The sequence below is a fragment of the Ammodytes marinus genome, assembly GCF_949987685.1.
Source record: "Ammodytes marinus genome assembly, contig: scaffold_57, whole genome shotgun sequence".
NCBI classification, from domain to species: Eukaryota; Metazoa; Chordata; class Actinopteri; order Uranoscopiformes; family Ammodytidae; genus Ammodytes; species Ammodytes marinus.
The window spans coordinates 69,611-93,680 of NW_027648588.1; the positions used below are offsets into that span (position 1 = coordinate 69,611).

The 24,070-nt window shown below is 39.2% G+C and overlaps 1 protein-coding gene across 1 annotated transcript in view; it reads left to right on the top strand.

Moving 5' to 3' along the window:
* Positions 1–20,964, top strand: part of LOC307270308 (uncharacterized protein) — a 41,761-nt gene extending 20,797 nt beyond the window's left edge. Inside the window, exons 5-10 of the mRNA XM_080054198.1 lie at positions 13,653–13,860; positions 16,679–16,817; positions 19,060–19,129; positions 19,848–19,894; positions 20,049–20,107; positions 20,564–20,964. Coding sequence (XP_079910324.1) covers positions 13,653–13,860; positions 16,679–16,817; positions 19,060–19,129; positions 19,848–19,894; positions 20,049–20,107; positions 20,564–20,606 — 566 coding nt within the window. The 3' untranslated portion in view covers positions 20,607–20,964. The remainder of the gene's footprint in view (positions 1–13,652; positions 13,861–16,678; positions 16,818–19,059; positions 19,130–19,847; positions 19,895–20,048; positions 20,108–20,563) is intronic.
* The last annotated feature ends 3,106 nt before the right edge of the window (positions 20,965–24,070 follow it).

A 24,070-nucleotide genomic window follows, 5' to 3' on the forward strand; every position in this document is an offset into this window, starting at 1 on the left:
CCTCACCAATCTATTTTCCTTGATCAGGTTAAGCCAGACCTCTGATAAAGACATTCCAATGAAGCTGTTTGTTTTATGCGCAGTTGAGGCTGCAGTTTGACCTGTAGAACATGGATCTGTGGATACAAGTAATATGTAGTTAGAAGAATAGACATTACATGACTTAAGACTTTAAATTACCTATTAAACAATTGATACAGGACTTTAAATTTAATTTGTTGGTAGATTTATTGTGTGTGTGTGTGTGTGTGTGTGTGTGTGTGTGTGTGTGTGTGTGTGTGTGTGTGTGTGTGTGTGTGTGTGTGTGTGTGTGTGTGTGTGTGTGTGTGTGTGTGTGTGTGTGTGTGTGTGTGTGTGTGTGTGTGTGTGTGTGTGTGTGTGTGTGTGTGTGTGTCATCAGCAGCAAAGGAGGGCAAAGTAATTCTGACTCAGAAGAATGTGAAAGGTCACTTCCTGTAACTTAATGCAGCCACAGTTATCAGTTCAGTTGTTATCTGTGGCTATCTCACGGAGGCAATGATTAATATGTACATACATTTCACTGCTCAAATCTAGTTTTATCTACTACTATTATTCCTATACTTTATGGTGTAAGTAAAAGGCATGACATCAGTCCATACAGCTTTATTTGAACTCATCTGTAGCTATGTTTTCTGTCAATGTTGAATAACTTTTCGTGAGTTAGGGCCTTTTGAATTTGGCTTGATTATGAAACAGTGCTATCTAGTGGGTGAAGTCAGCCATCGCCATTAGTCAAGGCAAGTTTATTTCTATAGCACAATTCAGACACAAGGCCATTCAAAGTGCTTTACAGGGGCAAGATTAAAATACACAATACACATTAGAAAAAAGCAAATTAATAGAAATAAAACTTTTAAAAGCTAATGAGTAGAAATTGCAGGTTAAAATTAGGTCCGAGTCTCTCCTTGTTACTGAGCAGAAATCACATACAAAAGCCTGTGTTCACTAATGTTGTGTATTAGATTAAATAGTTTAAAACCAAAATGTCTTTATTATTTCAGCCTGTGAACTAGCAACAGGTGCAGTCCATTCAGAAGATGGATTTATTTGTTCTATTTTGGGGGGGGGTCAAAAAAAAGTTTTATATATATATTTTTTTTAAACGCAACAAAAACACACACACACACAGAACATCTTTCTCTGTGTTGAAATTAAATCAAAAAACACCATAATAAACATGATAAACTTTCACACAAAAAGGTAATGTGTACACACTGAGGGTTTTTCTGCTCGTTTAGATGGGATTACCCGTTGGAAAAATGATCTGATTTGGCAGGAGGAACCAGCCATTGTTGTTTTAATTCCTTAGTGCTTAAACCTCTTGTTTGTTTAACTTGGTCTGATTTAGATTATAAACTCTTAGACTAAATGACTCCAGGATTATTGACCCTTTCAAGTTTTAAGCCGATTGAGAACTTAATTCAGGAACAAGCTGCTTTTTGTTTTGGTCAATCTAAACCAGTCATTTCTCTTTCACTATTTCTCGAAATTTCAAACATGAACTTACCCTGCGTTCCAATTCCCATACTAGCTACTATTTAGTACGCCAGAAAAAGATTTAAGATGTCCCAATACATGCAGGTCAATTGTAGTATGCTGAAAATACATAAATGCCCCACTAACTCCAATAGCATTTTGGAGTATTCGTCTTTATACTTGACATTTCTCAACATAATGAAAAAAAAAATCTTAAGTATCCGATTTTTTCTCTCTCCTGTGGCCCCAAAACTCTTCTCTACTTTAGTATGTAGTGTAGTAAAAAGAAAGAGTATGAGATTTGGAACGCAGGGTTAGTGTGACGTGAATCTGACATTTCATCTGCTGTTGTTGTCACACGTGGGGTAGGATAGCCTAGAGTCGTGTTATTTGTAAGACTAGTGGTGGCTGCTATTACGTCTACGGTGCCCACCATCTCTATGCCATTTTGTCCTTGAGCAAGACACTTAACCCCAAACTGCTGTACTATGGCTGACCCTGTGTGAGGACCCCCTATGGAGTGTGGGAACTTGAGAGGGGAGATGAGAAAAGACACATTAGAATATAGCCTTGTGTGAATGTACACTTTACGAATGTGTACTGTGGTTTGGTTGTGATGTGCACATGTTACTGCTCTGTTGTTTTGAAGTGACCGGTCTGATTGAATATCCTTATCAGGCCCTTTTAAAGGCAAACCCCATGTTAATGATTGATTACCAGGCAAATCATTGAACAAGAACGCCCAATCTTTACGAGCTGGATTAGAGAAACTATGCAACTCTTGTGAGTTTAAGCAAATATCATAAACCCTTCAAGGCTCTTTGCAAAACGTAAGTGATCTCTTGTAAACTCTAGAAATATTTGGGCCGCCATTTTTCACTTGTATTTTTTTTAATGGTGTGATTTTCTTTGTTTTCCCACATACTTTTAACTTATTAACTTAATATTTGATGTTTTTTTCTTTCTTGCCTAATTCTTCAACAATAAAAGGCTTTATAGAAAATTAAGACATTGAGAATATAAATATTTGACGTCAGTACAATATCTCATCAGTGAATTAAGGCTGTATCCATTCACCACCATATACTGATATTGGATCAGATTGGTCCCGTCTCTCTAGTATCGGACAGTTTTGGTAAAGGGGATTTCTGCTGGAGTTTTTCCTCGGTTGAGCGTATGGTCTTAGGGGCAGAGAGTGTCATACTGAGAACGAAGCTGATCTTGATTTGATTATTGGTATTGGCTGATATCCAAAACCAAGATATCGAAATTCGATCGGCACTGTCTGACAAGGTGTGTGTGTGTGTGTGTGTGTGTGTGTGTGTGTGTGTGTGTGTGTGTGTGTGTGTGTGTGTGTGTGTGTGTGTGTGTGTGTGTGTGTGTGTGTGTGTGTGTGTGTGTGTGTGTGTGTGTGTGTGTGTGTGTGTGTGTGTGTGTGTGTGTGTGTGTGTGTGTGTGTGTGCAGAACTGTAAAGTGGTGGATCGATGTATCCCTAGAAATCTGTAGTTGCTGCATTTTGACGTATCACGCAGAAATCATTGTCTGTTCTTCGTCAGCAGAGTGAGAGAAAGCAAAAAGGGGGAAAGTCAAGATGAGATAGAAATTCAATAACATAATGGCAGTTTTTTCAAGGAATCTCCTAAAATATTGGGAATGTTGACGACCAATCAATTCTCACTTCATTGTTAGAAAATGCAGAAATATAGTTTTAATTTTTTTTTTTTTAACAATAAATCAAACAAAATAGACATAGAGCACCCTTTCCTTTTTAACTATCTGCTCATGAACAACAATATTTTAAGACATTCAATTTAAATATTTCTAAACCCATAACCACTGCAAGAAAGAAGTAATTTGGATGAGATCAGTCCTATTTGTAATGTCAGACACTATCAGTAGCCAAGCAGAAACTTGACAAATAGTGGATCAGTGCATCTGTATTTGCTGTGTATTGACATTCCACTTATTGGACATAAATCATTTTTCACTTGATAAAGATAATAATAGTGGATCGCTGCATCTCTCGATCTCTAGAACTCAATTCTCAGTTTATTGTTAGAATTTTTTTTTTTATTCCCGGTAAAGGTTTTTTTTACTGGGAGTTTTTTCTCAGCCGAGCTAAGGGTGTAAGGGCAGGGTGTCATATTGTATCATATTGTATCATATTGTATGAAATGTAAAGCCCACTGAGACAAATGTGTTTGTGATTTTGGGCTATACAAATAAAACTGATTTGATTTGATTTAGAAAATGCAGACATGTACAGTTTTTAATACTATTTAGTTTAGTATATATATTTGTTTGACCTTTTTTACAATGAAATAGACATTAACACCACTGCAAGATAGAATACATTTGGATCGGTCCCATTTGTAATGTCGGACAGTATCAAGAATCCAATCAGAACTGACAAATAGTAGATCGGTGCATCTCTAGAAATCTCTAGCTGCTTCGTTTTGACATATCGGGCATAAATCATTATTTTGCGTTGTCATCAGATTTGTAGTAAAGCAAACGGGGGAGAAAGGGGAAGGTCAGACGAGGTGGGGGGTGGGGTGGGGCGGGGGGGCAGACGTTTATAGTTGCTGCGTCAGAGCGCTGGAAGCAGACAGTCAGCTGAGGGAGTGTGATCGCCCGCTGCAGTCTTCCACACCCCCCTCCCTCTTTCTCTCCCTCTCTCTTTCTCTCTCTCCCTCTCTTCCTCCCTCCTTCTCTCTCTCTCTCTCACTCCCCCTTTCTCTCTCTCCCTCTCTCTCTCTCTTTCTCTCTGTCTCTCTCTCTCTACCTTTCTCTCTCTTTCGCCCTTTCTCCCCCCCTCTCTCTCTCTCTTCTCGGGCTCTTCCCCCTCTCACACACTCACACATTTCCTCACATTTCTCTCTCTCGCTCTCTCCCCCTCCCCCTCCCTCCTTCTGTCTCTTTCCCTCCCTCCCCCTCTCTCTCTCTCTGACTCTCCCTCTCTCTCCCCCTCCCTCCCCCCCCCTCTCTCTCTCTCTCTCTCTCTCTGACTCTCCCCCTCCTTCTCCCTCCCCCTCCCTCCCACCCTCTCTCCCCCTCCCCCTCCCTCCTTCTGTCTCTTTCCCTCCCTCCTCCCCCCTCTCTCTCTCTCTCTCTGACTCTCCCTCTCTCTCCCCCTCCTTCTCCCTCTGTCTCTCTCCCTCCCTCTCTCCCTCCCCCCCTCTCTCTCTCTCTTCTCTCTCTCTTCCCCCTCTCACACACTCACACACATTTCCTCGGTCGCCTCTCGGTCCCTGTGTGTCTGTCTCTCTCGGTGTGTGTGTGGGTGGAATGTGTGTTTGCTGATCGGACAATATGGACAACAACGACGTGGATGCCGACACAAAGGCCAATGATGCAGCCAACACCGATTCCAAACACTGGAGAGACCTGGGTATAAAATCTCATCTTTTCTCTGGCTCTTACTGCCTCTTTTTCTGGCTCTCTCTGCCTCTTTCTCTGCCTCTTTTTCGAGTAGTTCACTGGTGCAAGGGGCTGTGGGAAGAAAACAGCTGACTTTGGCAAAAATAGATCTCTGTTGATTTTAAAGCTTAATATCAGTCGTACTCGCAGAACTGTCGGACATTTTATTTTATTTTATTTCGGGGGATACAAAGGAATCAAGTGTTGAGGAAGGGCGATTTTTAAATATGGCAAAAATCATGGTTGCAATTATTTAGATATATTGGAAAAGCTGCATTTTTTTTAACAGTTTTTATTTGGATTTAAATATAGTTAAACTGTAAAATAAATACATGATCTGGCTCAAACTGGCTTGTTAACCCTGACCAAAAACATTATCTTATGAAAGTCGATTATTTTTAATATTTTCATAACATTTGGAGGTCAAAATAGCTATTATCTCGCTCTGTTAAATCTTCAAGATGTGACGTGTACCTTTTATGAGACTGTGACCATAATCAGGTTCCTTTTTCTGAACTTAGGACATAAAATATCAAGCTAACTATCGGACATTTAGCTCCATGGGTCTTTTTTAAAACACATAGGGTTTAACTCGATATCTAGGGTCATAAATCGCGTGTTTTTAATCTTGTGGTGTGACTTTTACCTTAGGGGACTCTAAACCGTTTGCATGATTGCATTGTTTTAGTGCAAAGTGTGCAATCTGCAGTGTGGCAGATAGACAGGGGACCTTTGGACAGTCAGACACCATGACCAAAGGTAGAGTGGAGAGGAGGGAGGGGATATGACGTGAGCTGGCACCGCATTGATTGGCTACTGTGACGGGGATATGCTAATGAGCTGGATAGGACAGTGTGTGTGTGTGTGTGTGTGTGTGTGTGTGTGTGTGTGTGTGTGTGTGTGAGAGAGAGAGAGATACTGTGTGTGAGAGAGAGAGAGAGAGACTGTGTGTGTGTGTGTGTGTGTGTGTGTGTGTGAGAGAGAGAGACTGTGTGTGTGTGTGTGTGTGAGAGAGTGTCAGAGACTGTGTGTGTGTGTGTGTGTGTGTGTGTGTTTGTGAAAAAGAGAGAGATACTGTGTGTGTTTGTGAGACTGTGTGTGAGAGAGAGACACTGTGTGTGTATGTTAGACTGTGTTTTGTGTGTGTGTGTGTGTTAGACTGTGTTGTGTGTGTGTGTGTGTGAGACCATGTTGATGTCGTTAACTAAAACTATGACGACCTTTGTTTCATGACTAACGTGAGGTGTTGACAAGCTCAAACATTTGGGATGGGCCCAAGTGTACCTTCTTCAAATTCTCCCTCGGTGCACTGTGGTCCCGCCAGAGTAAAACCTATTTCTACACTAACTGTAGCCTAGTGGTTTTAGTTTCTAGCTTTACACTACATTTTACAAGGTACCATTGAACTTATCACCATGAAGTTACCTTAACCAAATACTAATTTTTACTGGATGGCACTTGAACACATCACAATGTAACTCAATGCAACCTATTTTCCAAAGAAACCAACCAAATCACTGCATGTTACTGCATTTATTTATTTTTTTGAATAGTATTTTTTGGCATTTTCAAGCTTTATAAGACAGTACATAGTTGAAATGGGGAAAGAGAGGGGGGATGACCTGCAGTAAAGGTCCACAGGTCGGATTTGAACCCACGACCACTGCAATGAAGGCCGGAGCCAATATGGTACGCGCTCTATCCACTATTTTATTTGAAGTATTTGAAGCTGCATTCTTCAGTTTAAGATGCTTTACACAACTGAACAGCAGTGTTGTTTTTCGGAGAGACCAACAGTTTTGTGTCGGTCATATTTTCTTTCTAATGAGCCGATCTGAGAAGACGCTGTCACGTGACACACATGGCGAGTAAGAGAGCTTTGTCTAAATAGCGTTTAAGTTTTTTATTATTTGACAAATTACTCAGGCCATCCATCATTTACAGGAGTTCTGTCATCACTTTTGTAGCATCTTCAAACACAGGTGTTAGGGCTGGTGCTGGACACACACACACACACACACACACACACACACACACACACACACACACACACACACACACACACACACACTGAAGGAATGTCTTACAAATATGCACCAAGCATTACATTACTTTCGTATGACTCTATACCTTGTTTTTAGGAGCATCCTACTAAGTATGCCTTGAATGTTCCAGACTTCCAGTGCTGTTACTTCTGAATATGAAACTAAAGTAATAATAATAATAATGGATTGGATTTATATAGCGCTTTATTTCTCTGTGACTCAAAGCACCACTTTACAGGGTTCCAGGTTCCATTCATTCACACACAGTCATACCGGTGGTGGTAAACTACCATAGTAGCCACAGCTGCCCTGGGGCAGACTGACGGAAGCGTGGCTGCCATTCAGCGCCTACGGCCCCTCCGACCACCACCTCAAACATACAGCAGTCATACACATTCACACAAAAGTTCAGCTCTGCATTACATGATGGATAGATAGATAGATAGATAGATAGATAGATAGATAGATAGATAGATAGATAGATAGATAGATAGATAGATAGATAGATAGATAGATAGAAGCATGTGTTCGCTGCATTGCCCCATCAGGAGCATTGGTGTGATGCCAGGAGGCTGAGTCACACAATGACTAAGCAGTTTTTGGTGTGTGTGTGTGTGTGTGTGTGTGTGTGTGTGTGTGTGTGTGTGTGTGTGTGTGTGTGTGTGTGTGTGTGTGTGTGTGTGTGTGTGTGTGTGTGTGTGTGTGTGTGTGTGTGTGTGTGTGTGTGTGTGTGTGTGTGTGTGTGTGTGTGTGTGTGTGTGTGTGTGTGTGTGTGTGTGTATTGCAGTTGAGACATATACCAGCAGCTTTATGTTGCAAGTCAGATTTAAGAAATACGTGATGTGTCGTTAGAGATAAGTTCTCTTCATCTGGGCTGAAGGTCAGTTATGTGTCCATCAATGCAATCAGTTAGGAGTTGCGTTAACTGAATATTTCTTTAAATGGAAAATCCCTGAATGCAATCCTTTATTGTGACATATTACATCATGTGTGCTAATGCTATCCAGCTGATTGAGAAATCCCTGTCTAGTTGATTGGTGGACAGTGTGCACATATTGATAAAGCCTCCAGAATTGTCTTTGTAGTAGGATGTCCTAGAGTTTGAGAGGTTCCTCCCAGTAACCATGAGGTCTCTGGTTCCTCCTCCCAGTAACCACGAGGTCTCTGGTTCCTCCTCCCAGTAACCATGAGGTCTCTGGTTCCTCCTCCCAGTAACCACGAGGTCTCTGGTTCCTCCTCCCAGTAACCATGAGGTCTCTGGTTCCTCCTCCCAGTAACCACGAGGTCTCTGGTTCCTCCTCCCAGTAACCATGAGGTCTCTGGTTCCTCCTCCCAGTAACCATGAGGTCTCTGGTTGGATCCCTGGCACCAGACAGGAGGGTGTTAGTAGTAAAACTAGTGGTGGCTGCTATTACATCAACTGTACCCACCATCTCTACCATTGTGTCCTTGAGCAAGACACTTAACCCCAAACTGCTCCAGGGGCGCTGTACTATGGCTGACCCTGTGTGAGGACCCCCTCTGGATTGTGTCTGTCTGTCTGTCTGTCTGTCTGTCTGTCTGTCTGTCTGTCTGTCTGTCTGTCTGTACTATGGCTGACCCTGTGTGAGGACCCCCTCTGGAGTGTGGGAACTTGAGAGGGGAGATGAGCAAAGACAAATTAATGTAGCCGTTGACTAATAAAGTAACTAACTTAACTTAGATCTCAGTTATGGACCTCATTGTCTCTCAGGATTGGTAACTTAACTCTCTGAAGTGGATCCATGAATATCCAGTCTCCATTTTAATTGTAATCTGGCAAGTGATTGAAATGTGTCTGTGTTTTATATATCGGCATGAAAAGCCTATGGAAGGTTTTATTTGATGGATGAATCTCACCCGCTAAATTATATTATCTAAAATCCAGATATTTTTCTCCTTTTTAAAAAAAAAATCCTGCTTTTGGTCTGATGTTGTAAATTACATAGTATATTCAACTTTTTCTATGTGACATATGAGATCATTAATGTATGAAAACATCCCTGTTGGTTTGTTATGGAGTTAGACGCTCTCCCAGAATGCACTGGGACAGCTTGTAGTTCCTCATAGATATATATATATATATATATATTTTTTACATTTTTTTAAACCTTTGTTTAATTTTTAATTTTTTTTAATTTTACTTTTATTTATCCTCGAGAGATCAATTGAGGGTTTAAATTTTACAATAAAACAGACGCGTACACACAAACCTCGCATGGATTTTGAATGGATGTCCGTATCACTGGGTTTGTTTGAGCGCATTTCTTTTTTTTTTTTAAATGCTTTTCTTTGTCTTTTTTTAAGGGGAAAAAAGCACTAGAAATAATTAGGATAGGCAATATAAAATATGTCCAATTATTTACATCAGAAATCTGTAATATTTAGTAAAAATGTACCTATATTGATTTCTTTTCGGCTTCATTATGATTTCAAAACATTTTCCTCTTTTTTATTTAGTCAGAATCTGTCCCGGAGTTACATTTCTATAGATTAACCTTAAATAAACTACAGCTGTAGTCCAGCGGAGGGTTCATATGCGCATGCGTCTGTCTCTCCACCTCTCTCTCTCCCTCGCGCTCATCTCCTAGCCAGGCGGTGGTGCAAGATGGACGCCAAACGGGGTCAGTTTGCTGCTAATCTTTTGTTTACCGACATCTCTTTGCTCATTTTACTCATGATAGCCTGGTTCATTAGGAGGTTTTAGACCGTGTGTGTGAGTGTGTGCAGCCGGCTTTGGTGCTTGTTCTCCCGGGTGAACGATGCGAGGTGTATCGGGAGCTGTCATGGAGGTCACACCGGATAGTTTGACGTATTGTATCCGCTATAAGATGCCTGCATCCTGGGTAGAATAATAGGGATAGGCGGGGTGGGGTGGGGGTCAGGCGGCTTCCAGGGGGAGAAAGATAAAACTCTTGGTCATGTTAAAAACGGAAAGGAGGGGGGATTAGACATAGCGGGCAGTGAAATGAGATCAGGCCGACTTCGGTGCGCTCTGATGCGGATCTATTTTTAGCGACTCACCGCCGATGCTAACGCCTGCTACCATATGTAGCCACACGGCCACATTTGGACCGCGGACCCTCCCCCTTAACACCAGCTCCCTCTCTCCTCCTTTTCCTTATTCTCTCCATCTTCAGCCTCTTCCTCCTTTAAGATGGAGTGATAGGAGAAGACAGGTTATTTTAATAGCACAATTCAAACACAAGGCCATTCAAAGGGCTTTGCAGCTGCATAAAATTAAAAGAAATGTGGACCGTAGATTGGTTTGATTGATTTCTTTTGTTGCCCAAGGTTCCTAAAAATCCTTTAAATGGATTGAATGTATTTATCTAGACATTAACAACGCCGCTACTGTTGTTAGAATAACATTATAAATCAACTTTCTACCAGTTGAGGCACGATTAATACATATATTTGTTTATTTATCTTTTTTTCATTTTCTTGTAGGGTCTCTACTGCAAAAATATATATATATATGTTTTTACCTCCCAAAAAAAACACATTACTATTATTTTTTTTTCAAATATTAAGATTAATACATATCATTTTGTCGTAGGGTCTCAACTGCAAAAGAAAATGTTTTAACCAAAATTAAAAAAAAAAAACTCATTACAATTTTCTTTTTATTTATTTTTTTATTTTTTTAATTAACAATACCACATTTTAATGTCGTCTCTTCCTCTCCCCGTGTGCTACTGGCGATATCCGGCCAGGACTTACTGTTATTGGTCTCAAAGTCTGAGCTAACCGAACAATGTTTTCAAATGTGACAGGAACCAAACTATGGTGATTTGATCCGTGAAGTTAAGACATGATGCAAAATGAGATTATTTTTTTTTTTTTAGAAATTGAGAGCATTTTTTTTAATTATTTTTTTATTTGTTACTGAAGGTCTTAACAAAGTTCAGATATTTTTTTTTTTTTACGAAATGAAAACATTTTTGTAATGTGAGATGATTTTTTTTGGAAAGTGAACATCTTTAAAAAGTAGAAACATTTGTAAAGCAAGGAATTTAAGGGGGGAAGTGAAGATATTTTACTAACTGATGGCAGTTTTGGAAAACAAACACATTTTTAGATATTGCTAGATTAATTTTTTTTTTTTTTTTTTTTTTTTCCAAAACACAGTTGACATTCAGTCTGCAGCAATAGCATCTGCCTTCGGCCCTCTGCTGCAAACACACTTTATCTATTGGTGTGTGTGTGTGTGTGTGTGTGTGTGTCCGACCGTGAGACATTTGACTGTGTGACTGTAACCGTTAGATTCCATGGTGACGTGACGTTTTTCTGGCGGTCATAAAGTCCGCTCAGTCTGAAGGAAAGTCCTGCGTCTCTCCTCTGGACTTCTAATATTGTCCGCTGACCTGCCTGGAATTCCCTGGTGAAATATGAGATCGCTCAGCCGTGTGTGTGTGTGTGTGTGTGTGTTTGTGTGTGTGTGTGGTCAGGAGCCCCAGGTCAGGAGCTCAGCTGTCCCATTGCCGATTCGGACCTTAAACGCCACCTGTCGGCCTGGGCGCTACATACTGAGAGAAATCAGATTTTAAAATATCAAATCTTGAGCCTTTTTGGCATTTTTATGCTTTATTGACAGTGTAGAGACAGAGTTGAAATGGGGCAGAGAGGGGAGTGACATGCAGAGAACGACCGCGGGCTGGAATCGAACCCGGGTCCGCTGCTGGCCGAGGCCCATCGGGGGGGGGGACGCCCTACCAACTGAGCTAAGGGCGCCCCCTAAATCTTGAGCCTTTTTGAGTTTCACAGAAATCAAATTAGTTTTATTTGTACAGCCCAATATCACAAACAGACATTTGCCTCAGTGGGCTTTACATTCCATACAGTATGACACCCTCTGCCCTTACACCCTTAGCTCGGCTGAGAAAAAACTCCCAGTAAAAAACCCTTTATCGGGATTAAAAAAATTAGAAATGTCAGGGAGAGTTGACAGAGTAAGGGATCCCTCTCCCAGGACGGACATACTGCACATACAGGGATCGTACAGTTTGAGTGAATTTCCTCCTTCAGGGGTTTTAGACTCTGGATGACTGTGTGTGTGTAACCCTGTGTGTGTGACAGACTGTGTGTGTGTGTGTGTGTGTGTGTGTGTGTAACCCTGTGTGTGTGACAGACAGTGTGTGTGAGACCTCTGAACAGTCACATGTTAAAATCGTGTGACGTGACATCAACACAGTTTTGTTTGATTTTCAGATATTTCTCCTCGGGGCATTTTAACTTTACGATGATTTATATTTTTTGTAAAACCCAAAACTAATGGATAAGTGATCAGTGTGTTTCCCCTGCGACCCTCTGACCATCACATGACTTTACCATAACCAATATCTCATCATCTACAACAGAACTAAAGGAGTTGTTAGGAAATCTAAAGGTCACTTGTTGGGAGAAGACGCCATGATTATATTTTAAATCATACATTTTGTATAATAGGAGTATGTTAAGTCACCCAAGGACATTTTACGAGTCCAGATACGATGATCAATACATTACGAAAGATAATGGTGGATGGACAATAACAGAAAATAAAAATCTAAAATCGCAGTTTGATTCCCTAAAATGATTCGGTATGTTGACAATCATTCAATACTCAAGTTCAATTAATGTTTTGGTTGATAAGTGCCGGATGGAATAGAGAGCATGTGATCTTGCACTGTGGCGAAAGGGCGATGTGGTTATGGACAGCTTGTCATGACGGCAATATTTTAGAAATGTAACAGTTTGTGGAAATAAATAAGAGATTTTTATTTTTTTAAGATTTATTGTTTTGATTTGATTTGATTCAATTTATTTCAGACATATCAAACATACAAAACAAAATGAAAAGCATGGAAATACAATAAACAAAAATTATGTTTTCACAAAAAAAAAAAAAAAAAAAGAAAACAAATTATCTGTATTGCTGAGATATGCCTGAAAAGGAGCAGGAAGAAGTATACACTTATTTAATCCTACCCCTTTTCCATAGTAAAAAAATAAATAAATAATAATAAATTGTCATTGCATATCAAACAAAATAGTAGTTTCTCTATTGTACACCTAAAAACAGCCATTCAAGTATTGAAGATCTCAAACAACAACAATAATAATGCTGCATTTTTCAAACAAATGTAAAAAAAAAGAAAGCGACGAATCAACTAATTCGAAAGACATTAAAAAGCTTCTAGATAATATGTCTAAATTTGTTAAAGGTGCAGTGTGTAATATGACATCATCAAGAAAGTTCTAGAATGCAACGCTCCCTGGGTAACCCCACCCCTTTTGAATAATAACAGAAGCTACAGTGGCCTTCAAGGACAAGAACAATCCTACATTTTAAACAATGCACCTGATGACATTCCAACTATGACACTTTAAAGATGGCGGCACTAGGCCTTGGTCCAAGATATGCAGAAATATGGACATATATGAGACCCTTTCTAAGGGGAAAAAAATAATAATTCAAAAATATTTTCAGCTATTATGCACTAAATTAAATGTACTTATGGATATTATAATTACTTTCTACAAAATCTGCTAGGAAATAAACCCCAAATTCTACACACTGCAGGTTTAAAGGATATGAAGGTATTTATTTTAAATGTATTGCTGAAAACCCTTTTGTTAGCATTGAAAGCCTCTATCTGTCTAACCTCTCCCTCCCCCTCTCCCCCTAGTGGTGGACCTGCTGTACTGGCGCGATGTGAAGACCAGTGGTGTGGTGTTTGGCGCGGCCATGCTGCTGCTGCTGTCTCTCATGGCCTGCAGCATCGTCAGCGTGAGCTCCTACATCGGCCTCGCTCTGCTCTCCGTCACCATCTGCTTCAGGATATACAAAGGCATTCTGCAGGCCATTCAGAAGTCTGACGACGGACACCCATTCAAGTGAGTGGTTGGTCTAGAAACAGTATGTAGTTAGCCTGACCCAAAGACCCATTCAAGTGAGTGGTTAGCCTAGAAACAGTATGTAGTTAACCTGACCCAAAGACCCATTCAAGTGAGTGGTTGGTCTAGAAACAGTATGTAGTTAGCCTTTAATTAGCCTAACCCAAAGACCCATTCAAGTGAGTGGTTAGCCTAGAAACAGTATGTAGTTAGCCTTTAGTTAGCCTAACCCAAAGACCCATTCAAGTAAGTTCATTACACTAACAGAGGGACACCCATTCAAGTGAGTGGTTAGTCTAGAAAGAGTATTTAGTTAGCCTTTAGTTACACTTACCCAAAGACCCATTAAAGTGAGTGGTTAGTCTAGAAAGAGTATTTAGTTAGCCTTTAGTTACACTTACCCAAAGACCCATTCAAGTGAGTGGTTAGTCTAGAAAGAGTATTTAGTTAGCCTTTAGTTACACTTACCCAAAGACCCATTCAAGTGAGTGGTTAGTCTAGAAAGAGTATTTAGTTAGCCTTTAGTTACACTTACCCAAAGACCCATTCAAGTGAGTGGTTAGTCTAGAAAGAGTATTTAGTTAGCCTTTAGTTACACTTACCCAAAGACCCATTCAAGTAAGTACTAACCTACTAGCTGGGTTTAAATTAGGGACATCCATTCAAGTAAGTTCAGTACACTAACAGACAGACACCCATTCAAGTGAGTAGTTATCCTGACTTAACCCTAAGAAAATAACTAGTATTAGGGACACCCACTCAAGTAAGTACTAACCAATAACCATAGCCATTCAGAAGTCTGACGACGGACACCCATTCAAGTGAGTGGTACACCTAGAAACAGTATGTAGTTAGCCTAACCCAAAGACCCATTCAAGTGAGTGGTTAGCCTAGAAACAGTATGTAGTTAGCCTTTAGTTAGCCTAACCCAAAGACCCATTCAAGTGAGTGCTAACCGTAATGTAACCCTGAGAGCTGGGTTAACATCACACATCCATTCAAGTGAGTAGCTAGCCTAACGTAACCCTAACCCAGAAACCCATTCAAGTAAGTACTAACCTAGTAGTTGGGTCTAAATTAGGGACACCTATTCAAGTAATTAGCCTACTGTAACCACAACCCAAAGACCCATTGAAGTAAGTTCCTTACACTAAAATAGACCCATTAAAGTAAGTAGTTATCCTAATGTAACTGTAACCCAAATACCCTTTTCAAGTGAGTAGCTAGCCTAAAAATAGTATTTTTGTGCACTTTGTTTTTTACCTAAAAACACACGCTTAAAAACAGTATTTTTTTTGCGACTTCTGTGAGATTTTTTTTTTTAGATGACCTTTTTTGCAAAAATGTTGCACTTTTTATGACTTTTAGTTACCTGAATGTAACCCTACGAATAGGATTTGTGTAACAGACACTCATTCAAGTGAGTACTAACCTAGTAGCTGGGTTTAAATTAGGGACATCCATTCAAGTAAGTGCTAACCCCTAACCTTACAACCCAAGATTTACATTGCATAAACATTTAAGGAAGTAGTTACAGCACTAAAAATAGCATTTAGATCACACACCGGTAAGCAGTAGTTAACTTAAGAACCAGATTTATATTAGGACAAACCATTCAAGTGAGTTCTAACGTTTAGAGAAGGATTCAATCGGACTTCAACTCAAATATTGTGGGACATTTATCTAGTGGTGAAAAAGGCTCAAAATATTGTCAGTTTTTGTTAGAGAACTTTATATTTTTATTTCCTTGTCTCATGATGATGTAATGTCAACTGTGTACATATAACTCTCACACACACACTCACTCACTCACACACACACACACACCCCTCTCTCTCTGTGTGTTTGGATATTTTGCTAATTCATCAGTCGCTTTGGCAGTTACACCAAACCTACTTATTGAGTTTTCAGCTCCAAACTGACCTCAGATCATTAGAAACGATTAACTCAGATTAGCAAGAGCTCTGATGTTCTGCTTATTTCACACTTTTTAAATCCCATTGAAACAAATCAAAGATCCCTTAAAGGTGTAATCAGTGATTCTGGAGAACGCTTGTTGTCAAAATCACTTTATTGTCCAAATCAGTGAATATCTCCTCATGATCCGCTACCTGTCTGTACTGTGTGTGTGCTGAAAGGCTCTGTAAATGGGCATGTTGTATGTAGCCACAGTGGACCCCTTTGTTTACATGCCTGTTTACAGAGCCTAGGCTGTGTATGTTTTTCAGCGCACATACATTACGGACAGTATTGGATCATGAGGAGATATTCACTGACTTTGACAAAAAGGGATTTTGACAACAAGCATTCTCCAGAATCACTGACTTCACCTTGTTTTTAATACACAGCCTAGCCTCTGTAAACTGGTATGTAAACAAATGGGGCTTATGTACAGCTCTGGAAAAAATGAAGAGACCACTCCAAATGTTCAGTGTCTCTCGTTTTACTCTTTACAGGCATATGTTTGAGTAGAATGAACATTTTAGTTTTATACTTTAAACTACTGACAACATTTCTACCAAATTCCCCCCAAAAATATTGTCATTAAGAGAATTTTCATTAAGTAATGTAGAGATGAAGATTGAAGAAAAATCCAGACTGGCCTCTGAATGTTTTTAGGCAGCCTAGCCTCTGTAAACTGGTATGTAAACAAAGGGGTCTTATAACATGTATATTAATGCTACTGTCTCCCTTCAGGCAGTACTAGCCTCTGTAAACTGGTTATAACATGTATATTAACAGTGTTGTGTCCCTTTAGGCAGCCTAGCCTCTGTAAACTGGTTATAACATGTATATTAACAGTGTTGTGTCCCTTTAGGCAGTACCTGGACCAGGAGGTGGCGCTCTCAGAGGAAATGGTTCATAAATACAGCGACTTGGTTTTGGCAAAACTGAACAAAACCATCGGAGACCTGAGACGCGTGTTCCTGGTGGAAGATCTGGTCGACTCCATCAAGGTGAGAAGCAGACAGACAGACAGACAGACAGACAGACAGACAGACAGACAGACACACAGACACACAGACACACAGACAGACAGACAGACAGACAGACAGACAGACATACACACAGACAGACAGACAGACATACACACAGACACACAGACAGACATACAGACAGACAGACAGACAGACAGACTCCATCAAGGTGAGAAGCAGACAGACAGACAGACAGACAGACAGTCAGACAGACAGACTCCATCAAGGTGAGAAGCAGACAGACAGACAGTCAGAAATGGGGAGAGAGAAAGAGAGGGGACGAGTAATTCCTTAGGGATGCTTTGAAAAAAAAAAAAAAAAAAAAGTGAATTTGGAGAACACAGGTCATGAAAAGGCTGACTCCCAACCACAAAAAAAAAAATCACTTACTGAACCGACCGTGGCGACGTATTGTGAAGAAGCAATGGTGCCTAGGCCCGGTTCTTTAGGAGCAGTGTGAGTGCAGACTGGGCCGGTTCTTTAGGAGCAGTGTGAGTGCAGACTGGGCCTGAAGCACAGATCAACCAGGCCTAGTGTGGGTGCGCCCTTAAAGACCTTATTCAGACTACAAGGTTGTCGCCCTGATTTTTTCCATTCACCAACAGTTTAGTTTTACCCGTGTAGTAGCTTATGCCCTGTATAACTAACAGTAAAAACCCTATTTAAGATGTTTTTAGACTTTTTAAGGACACAGAGAAACGGTCGTAACCCAATTCAGTTCACCCCGTGTGTGTGTGTCGCCCTCTGTGTGTGTGTCGCCGTGTGTGTGTGTGTCGCCGTGTGTGTGTGTGTCGCCCTCTGTGTGTGTGTGTGTGTGTGTGTCCAGTCTGAGTTTGTATCTGTTAATGAGAGGCAGCTCGGTCAGGCGTGTTCACATGTCCACGGATCAGTGTTGGTTTCCCCCTGCAGCTGTCTGTAGCTGTCGTCGCCTCACAACCCCCCACCACCACTTCACTGCTTTAATACTACAACTTCTAAAGCACGCACATCAACTAAACTCTCCATAATCATTCTCAGCACTATTCTGAAGGTTATTACAGAAGGATTTGTTCATATGTTGTTCACTGTCTGATTTATGATACATTTCCTTTTTAAAAATATTTTTAAGACCTGTACATAGTATTTTTTGATTTACAAAACGAAGAAAAGGCTGTTGGCCTTTCCAAAATGTGAAAACTTTGGAGTCTTATGTTAGGAAAATTAAATGAAGATTTTAACTCTGGCTTTATCCAAAATCTAGATTGTTGTTGGTTTTTTTAAAGGGGCACTGTGTAATATGACATCATCAAGTAAGTTCTAGAAAGTTCTAGAATGCAACGCTCCCTGGGTAACCCCAACCCTTTAGAATAATAACAGAAGCTACAGTGGCCTTCAAGGACAAGAACAATTCTAAATGTTAAACAAAGCACCTGATGACATTCCAAAAACATGGATTCCTCCATAAGACTTGCCAGCTCAATGTACAAACTTATAGTAATATTTGTAATTCTCCGCTCAGGAGGATAATTCAGATTATTGGCAGAGGTGATTCCACACCAATGAGGACATATTTATGAATGAGGATATTGATTTAGGTTAATAAATTACTTAAAATGTTACACAGTGCCCCTTTAAAATGTTACAGTGTCCCTTTAAAATGTTACGCAGTGCCCCTTTAAAGCGATGCAAATTTACACATAAATTGTTAGATATTGATACATTTGCATATCTATTCAAACATTTCTGAAAAAATTCCAATACAAAAAAACAGTTTTAATGTCGGTAATCAACTGGCAAAGTTTCATGATATCTATATAAGTTAAAAAGTAAACTTACCCTATCCATCTGCAGCGTCTAGACCTAAAACATATCTGCTTTAAATCTCAACCTCTAAAGCACTCGTATCAACTAAACTTTCCATAATCATTCTCAGCACTATTCTGAAGGTTGTTACAGAAGGATTTGTTCATGTGTTGTTCACTGTCTGATTTATGAGACATTTTCTTCTTAAAAATATTTTTAAAATGCCTATCCAAAATGTGAAAACTTTGGAGTCTTATTACACTATTCTGAAGGTTATTACAGAAGGATTTGTTCATAGGTTGTTCATTGTCTGATTTATGAGACATTTCATTCTTAAAAACATGATGAAAACTGTCAAAGTTTAAAGCTAAAATGTTAAACCTATTGACCTTGTATAGATAATTTTCCTAATGTATCTGTTGATGTGTTTTCTTTGCAGTTTGCCGTGTTGATGTGGATTCTGACCTACGTGGGAGCCTTGTTCAACGGACTCACCCTCCTCATTCTGGGTAAACACATATAGTTTACAAGTGTGAATGTCGATAGTTAGCTGCTGCGATCGGTGTGTGTGTGTGTGTGTGTGTGTGTGTGTGTGTGCGTGTGTGTGTGTGAATGGGAACAGGTCTCCCTTGAAAAAGAGTCTCCGGTCTCAATAGGATTTACCTGTATATTAAAAAGTGTTAAAATTGCTAAGACATTGGGAGGAACAAGTTTATGAATACTTTTTTATTTTTTCTGATGTTCCAAAAATGTCAAAATAATTGGGAATATCAATGTTTATGGTGCATATAAATGGTTCTGGCTAATTTAAGTGACATAATTATTAGTAGTACTGGCATTTTAGTTTCGTATTTTGAACGATTTGAAGTAAAATAACATCAAATTAAAACGTATTTATCATTTTAAGAAAATTTTCAAACTTTGACTTGACTAAGAAAGTCATATCTATTTTTCACATTATAGCATTTGGCAAAAATATGGCAACATTTTCCTCAAAGAAATCAAAGTAAATTTTCTTCAGTTTTGGTTATTGTAAAATGTATCTTTAATTTCCATCTTAGTGGCTTGAAAAAATGCCTTTAAACACTTGTATCTAACCGATTGCATTAAGCTTTAGGACGTTAACATACACTGGACTTTGGCTCCATCTAGTGGTGAACAATGTAACGTCTTCAAACTGAAATGTGAAATTTAATTTGACTAACTTATTTTCTTTATTTCTTTCAGCTCTGATTGCTCTGTTCAGCTGCCCGATCATCTATGAGAAACACCAGGTAAAATCCTACACTCACTCACTCACTCACTCACTCACACACACACACACACACTAGTATTTATTCTACTGTAGTAAGAAACGCTGGCGATTTGTGGTTAGATTTAAAGTTATTGCGCTATGAGGATATTGATTGTGACTGTTTTTTTTTTCAGACTCAGATCGATCATTACGTGGGTTTGGTCAACAACCAGGTGAAAGACATCGTGGGAAAGTAAGTCACAGTTTTCAATTATAACAAAAAAATAAAAACTTAAATTTTATTTTATGTCAATTAAAGCTCAAAAAATGCCCATAAATAATCTTTAAATAAGAAAAATAATAATAATCCAAACTGCAAAAAGATTTGTAAACGTCACTTTTTTTAAATGTAAATCTTTCGGTTCCTTAAAGGTTTTCTTTCAACTTGTATCTTGAAAATTGCTGGATAAAGTCCTTAAATTTTATTTTCACTTTTGAAGTTGTATAGGCCTTGTAAATCCCTCTGTGTAAACTTCCCTTCTAAGATCCAGATCTAGAGAAAATAATAATAATCCAAACTGCAAAATTATTCCTATCTATCTATCTATCTATCTATCTATCTATCTATCTATCTATCTATCTATCTATCTATCTATCTATCTATCTATCTATTTTTATATAATAAATTTTTTGTGAACGTTCCTTGTAGGATCCAGGAGAAGGTCCCTGGGATGAAGCGTAAAGCAGAGTGACGAGAGAAAAAGGACAAGTTGCAGTTTGTGATGAAGAGAATAAACGGAGGACGGTGACAGACGACAGAAGGGTCTGGCGCGCGGACGCAGAAAACCTTCAACACTTTTATTTGTCAAAATAATAAAAAAAAACACTTTTTTTCCAGCTCAGAATTCCTCCGTTTTCTTTTTGCTTTTTCCTTTTGGGGGTCGAAAAAAAATCCCCAAAACCGACTTCTTCTTCTTTTTATCATTTCTGATTCTTAATAAGCAATGTTTGTTTGTGTGAGACTTGCATTTTAAATTTCAGTTCAACCCTCCTTCCTTCCCACAACCTTATCCTTATAACCCCAAACCCCCCCCACCCCCCCCCCCCCCCCAAGTACAATATGGGAGTACTTTTGTTTTTTGTCGAGCCGAGCACTTTTTATTATTATTTTGTTCGTTTTTTCCTGTCTTGTTCTGAGTGTTTTCGAGCGTCGACGTGATGAATGACGTCTTTGTAGTAATGAAATGGACGGGACAAAGGAGGGGGGATGGGGGGTGGAGGGCGGGTCTAGGCCTTATATACTACCATTTGAAAAAAATGAAAATTAAAAAAAAAAAATTACTTCATTGCTTTATGAGTATCTCTAGCTAGAAACATCTAGAAAATCATTTCCCATGTCAGCTGTGTAGTGATTTGAAAAAAAACTCTGGAAGAAACTCGTTTACATTCATATACATCAGACGGAAAAAAAATATTTAAAGGAAAAATACAAAAAAAATGACCTTACCATCACTGTCTGTGGATCTGATATCTTAATAGAAAGTTGCAGCTTGAAGATGTAACTTTTTTTTTTCATTTTTGGGGAGAGAAGAGAATAAGGAAGAAAAAAAAAAAAAATACCGCATTTGTTTGTTATGCAGAAAGTATACTTGTGAATGATACAACAAGAAAACAAACCGTTCATACTTCATAGTTGTGACGATAAAACAAGCCGTGTTTGTGGAATGCATTGTGAGATGTAAACTATTATCAATAAAGCTTCTAGACGAAGAAAAAAAAAATCACGCGTCCCTCATCTGTCCGTCAAACTGCTACGCTTCAGTTAGCTTCATTTAGCTGCTAAGTCACTGTGCGAACATGCTCTGGTTGTGTTGGAAAAGCCCTACTAACGTCCTACTACTCATACAAATGTTGATGTCAATTAGAGCCCATTTCAGTATGTCAACTGAATTTATACAGATGCATCTCTAAACATTAGGATATCTAAATTGCTTACAAAGGGAATTATGTCAGTTCTTTCTTTTGTTTTATTTTGATTTTGAGCTCACGGAATAAAGAATATGACATGAAACCAATCAAACAAAAGGATTTAAAATTATGTCGACCTTCTGAAAAGTATGTTTATTCTAGATCCATTTCACTTTTTTGTAATGTAGTTTCACTTTTCAAAATTAGATAGCAGAAAATTTAAATAGATTTTCATATTTTTAGAGATGCCCCTGTATGGTGACCCCTCCCCCATGCATTGCATAGTTTGTCCCATTTTCTCTCACACACACACACACACACACACACACACACACACACACACACACACACACACACACACACACACACAGTTGAGAGAGAAATTATGCTTCATTTAGCTGCTAAGTCACTGTGCGAATATGCTCTGGCTAACGTCTTCCTCATTCTAATGTCCTACTCATACTCATTTTGATGTCAATTTGAGTGTGTTGTGGTTGTGTATGTGAGTTTGTGTTGGAAAGATTATGGTTGCGTTCCGAATCGCATACTTTCTACTATATAGTATGTAGAAAAAAGATTTAGGATGTCCCGATTCTTGTGGCCAGATTTAGGATGGTTAGAAGTACCCGGATGTCCTACTTCATGCGGCCAAGATTGTTAGTGTTGAAAACTACATCCTATTTGGGCGATTCTGACCCACAATCCAATGCGCACGTGAAGTGACGTCACATCGACGAAGCCTCCATACGAAAACAAACGGGGATGCAACGGATATAAAAGCAAGATCAAGGCGCAATGTTATGATGAAATAAGAGAGTAAAGTATGTCCCAATAGTATGCCTACTGCATCCTAACTAGATTCTTTTTATCGTCGGATGTAGTATGTAGAGTAGAAAAAAGAAAGAGTATGCAATTCGGAATGCAACCTATGTGTATGGATCGATAAGTTACTTTTCCTACTCAACCGCCCCACAATGCATTGCGTCTTTTCAAACGACACTGAAGTTTTTTATAAAATTCTTTATTGCTTCTGTATACTTCAGTGTAAACAGCCCGACGAACCTTGCATACACAATGGATGGTTAAGTAGACAGTATGTAGTATATACATGTTGAGTATGTAGGAGGGAGGACGTTAGTAGGGCTTTTCGAACACAGACCCCTGCGTTCATATCCCCATACTTGCTGCTATTAAGTATGGTCTACTAATTTTAGTATACTAGTAAAACTTTAAGAACATCCTAATTCTTGTGGTCAGATTTAGCATGCTTAAAAATACCCGGATGTCTACTACATCTGGTCGAGATTTTTAGTGTTGAAATCGGGAGCATTATGGAGGTTCCTACTCACAATCCAGTGCGCAGTGGACAATTTTATGAAGAAATAAATAAGTTAAAGTGTAATTTCAGTATATCAACTGCTCTTGTACAGATGCATCTCAAAACATTAGGATATCAAGGAAAAGATCATTCAAAAAGTGAAACACTAATATGTTCTAAATTGCTTACAAAGGGAAGTATGTCAGTTCTTTATCTTGTTTGATTTTGATGATTATGGCTTTCAGCTCATGGAATATCTCAAATTGTTAGAATATGACATGAAACCAATCAAACAAAAGGATTTCTAATACAGAAATGTCGACCTTCTGAAAAGTATGTTTATTCCAGATTAACTTCATTTCACTTTATTTGTAATGAATATTCTACAATATATGAAAGATTCACTTTTTCAAAATTAAATTACAGAAAATTGACGCGATTGTTTTTCTCCCCCAAGATGCTTTGCATAGTTTGTCCCATTTTCTCTCTCACACACACACACACACACACACACACACACACACACACACACACACACACACACACACACACACACACACACACACACACACACACACACACACACACACACAGGTAAGAGGGAGAAATTGTATATTCAAATTTAAAATATTTCAATAGAGACATCATGGTGTAGGCTACAGAACAGAATGTGAGTTTTGAAGATTCACGATTTTCAAACCAAAACAATCCGTTGAGGCAGAAAGAAAGTCCCTTCACTCACTCTACAAAGACCAACATTTTACTATCACAGTTTCATCCCACCGTTTGACCGATGAGCCTCGGTGTGTGTAGACGCGCCTGTACGGAGCTGCGCCGGCAGGGGGCGCTGTGTGACCTGCTGATCCGAGTCAGAGACGCAGAGTTTCCCGCTCATCGCATCGTGCTGTGTGGATGCAGTGAATTCTTCAG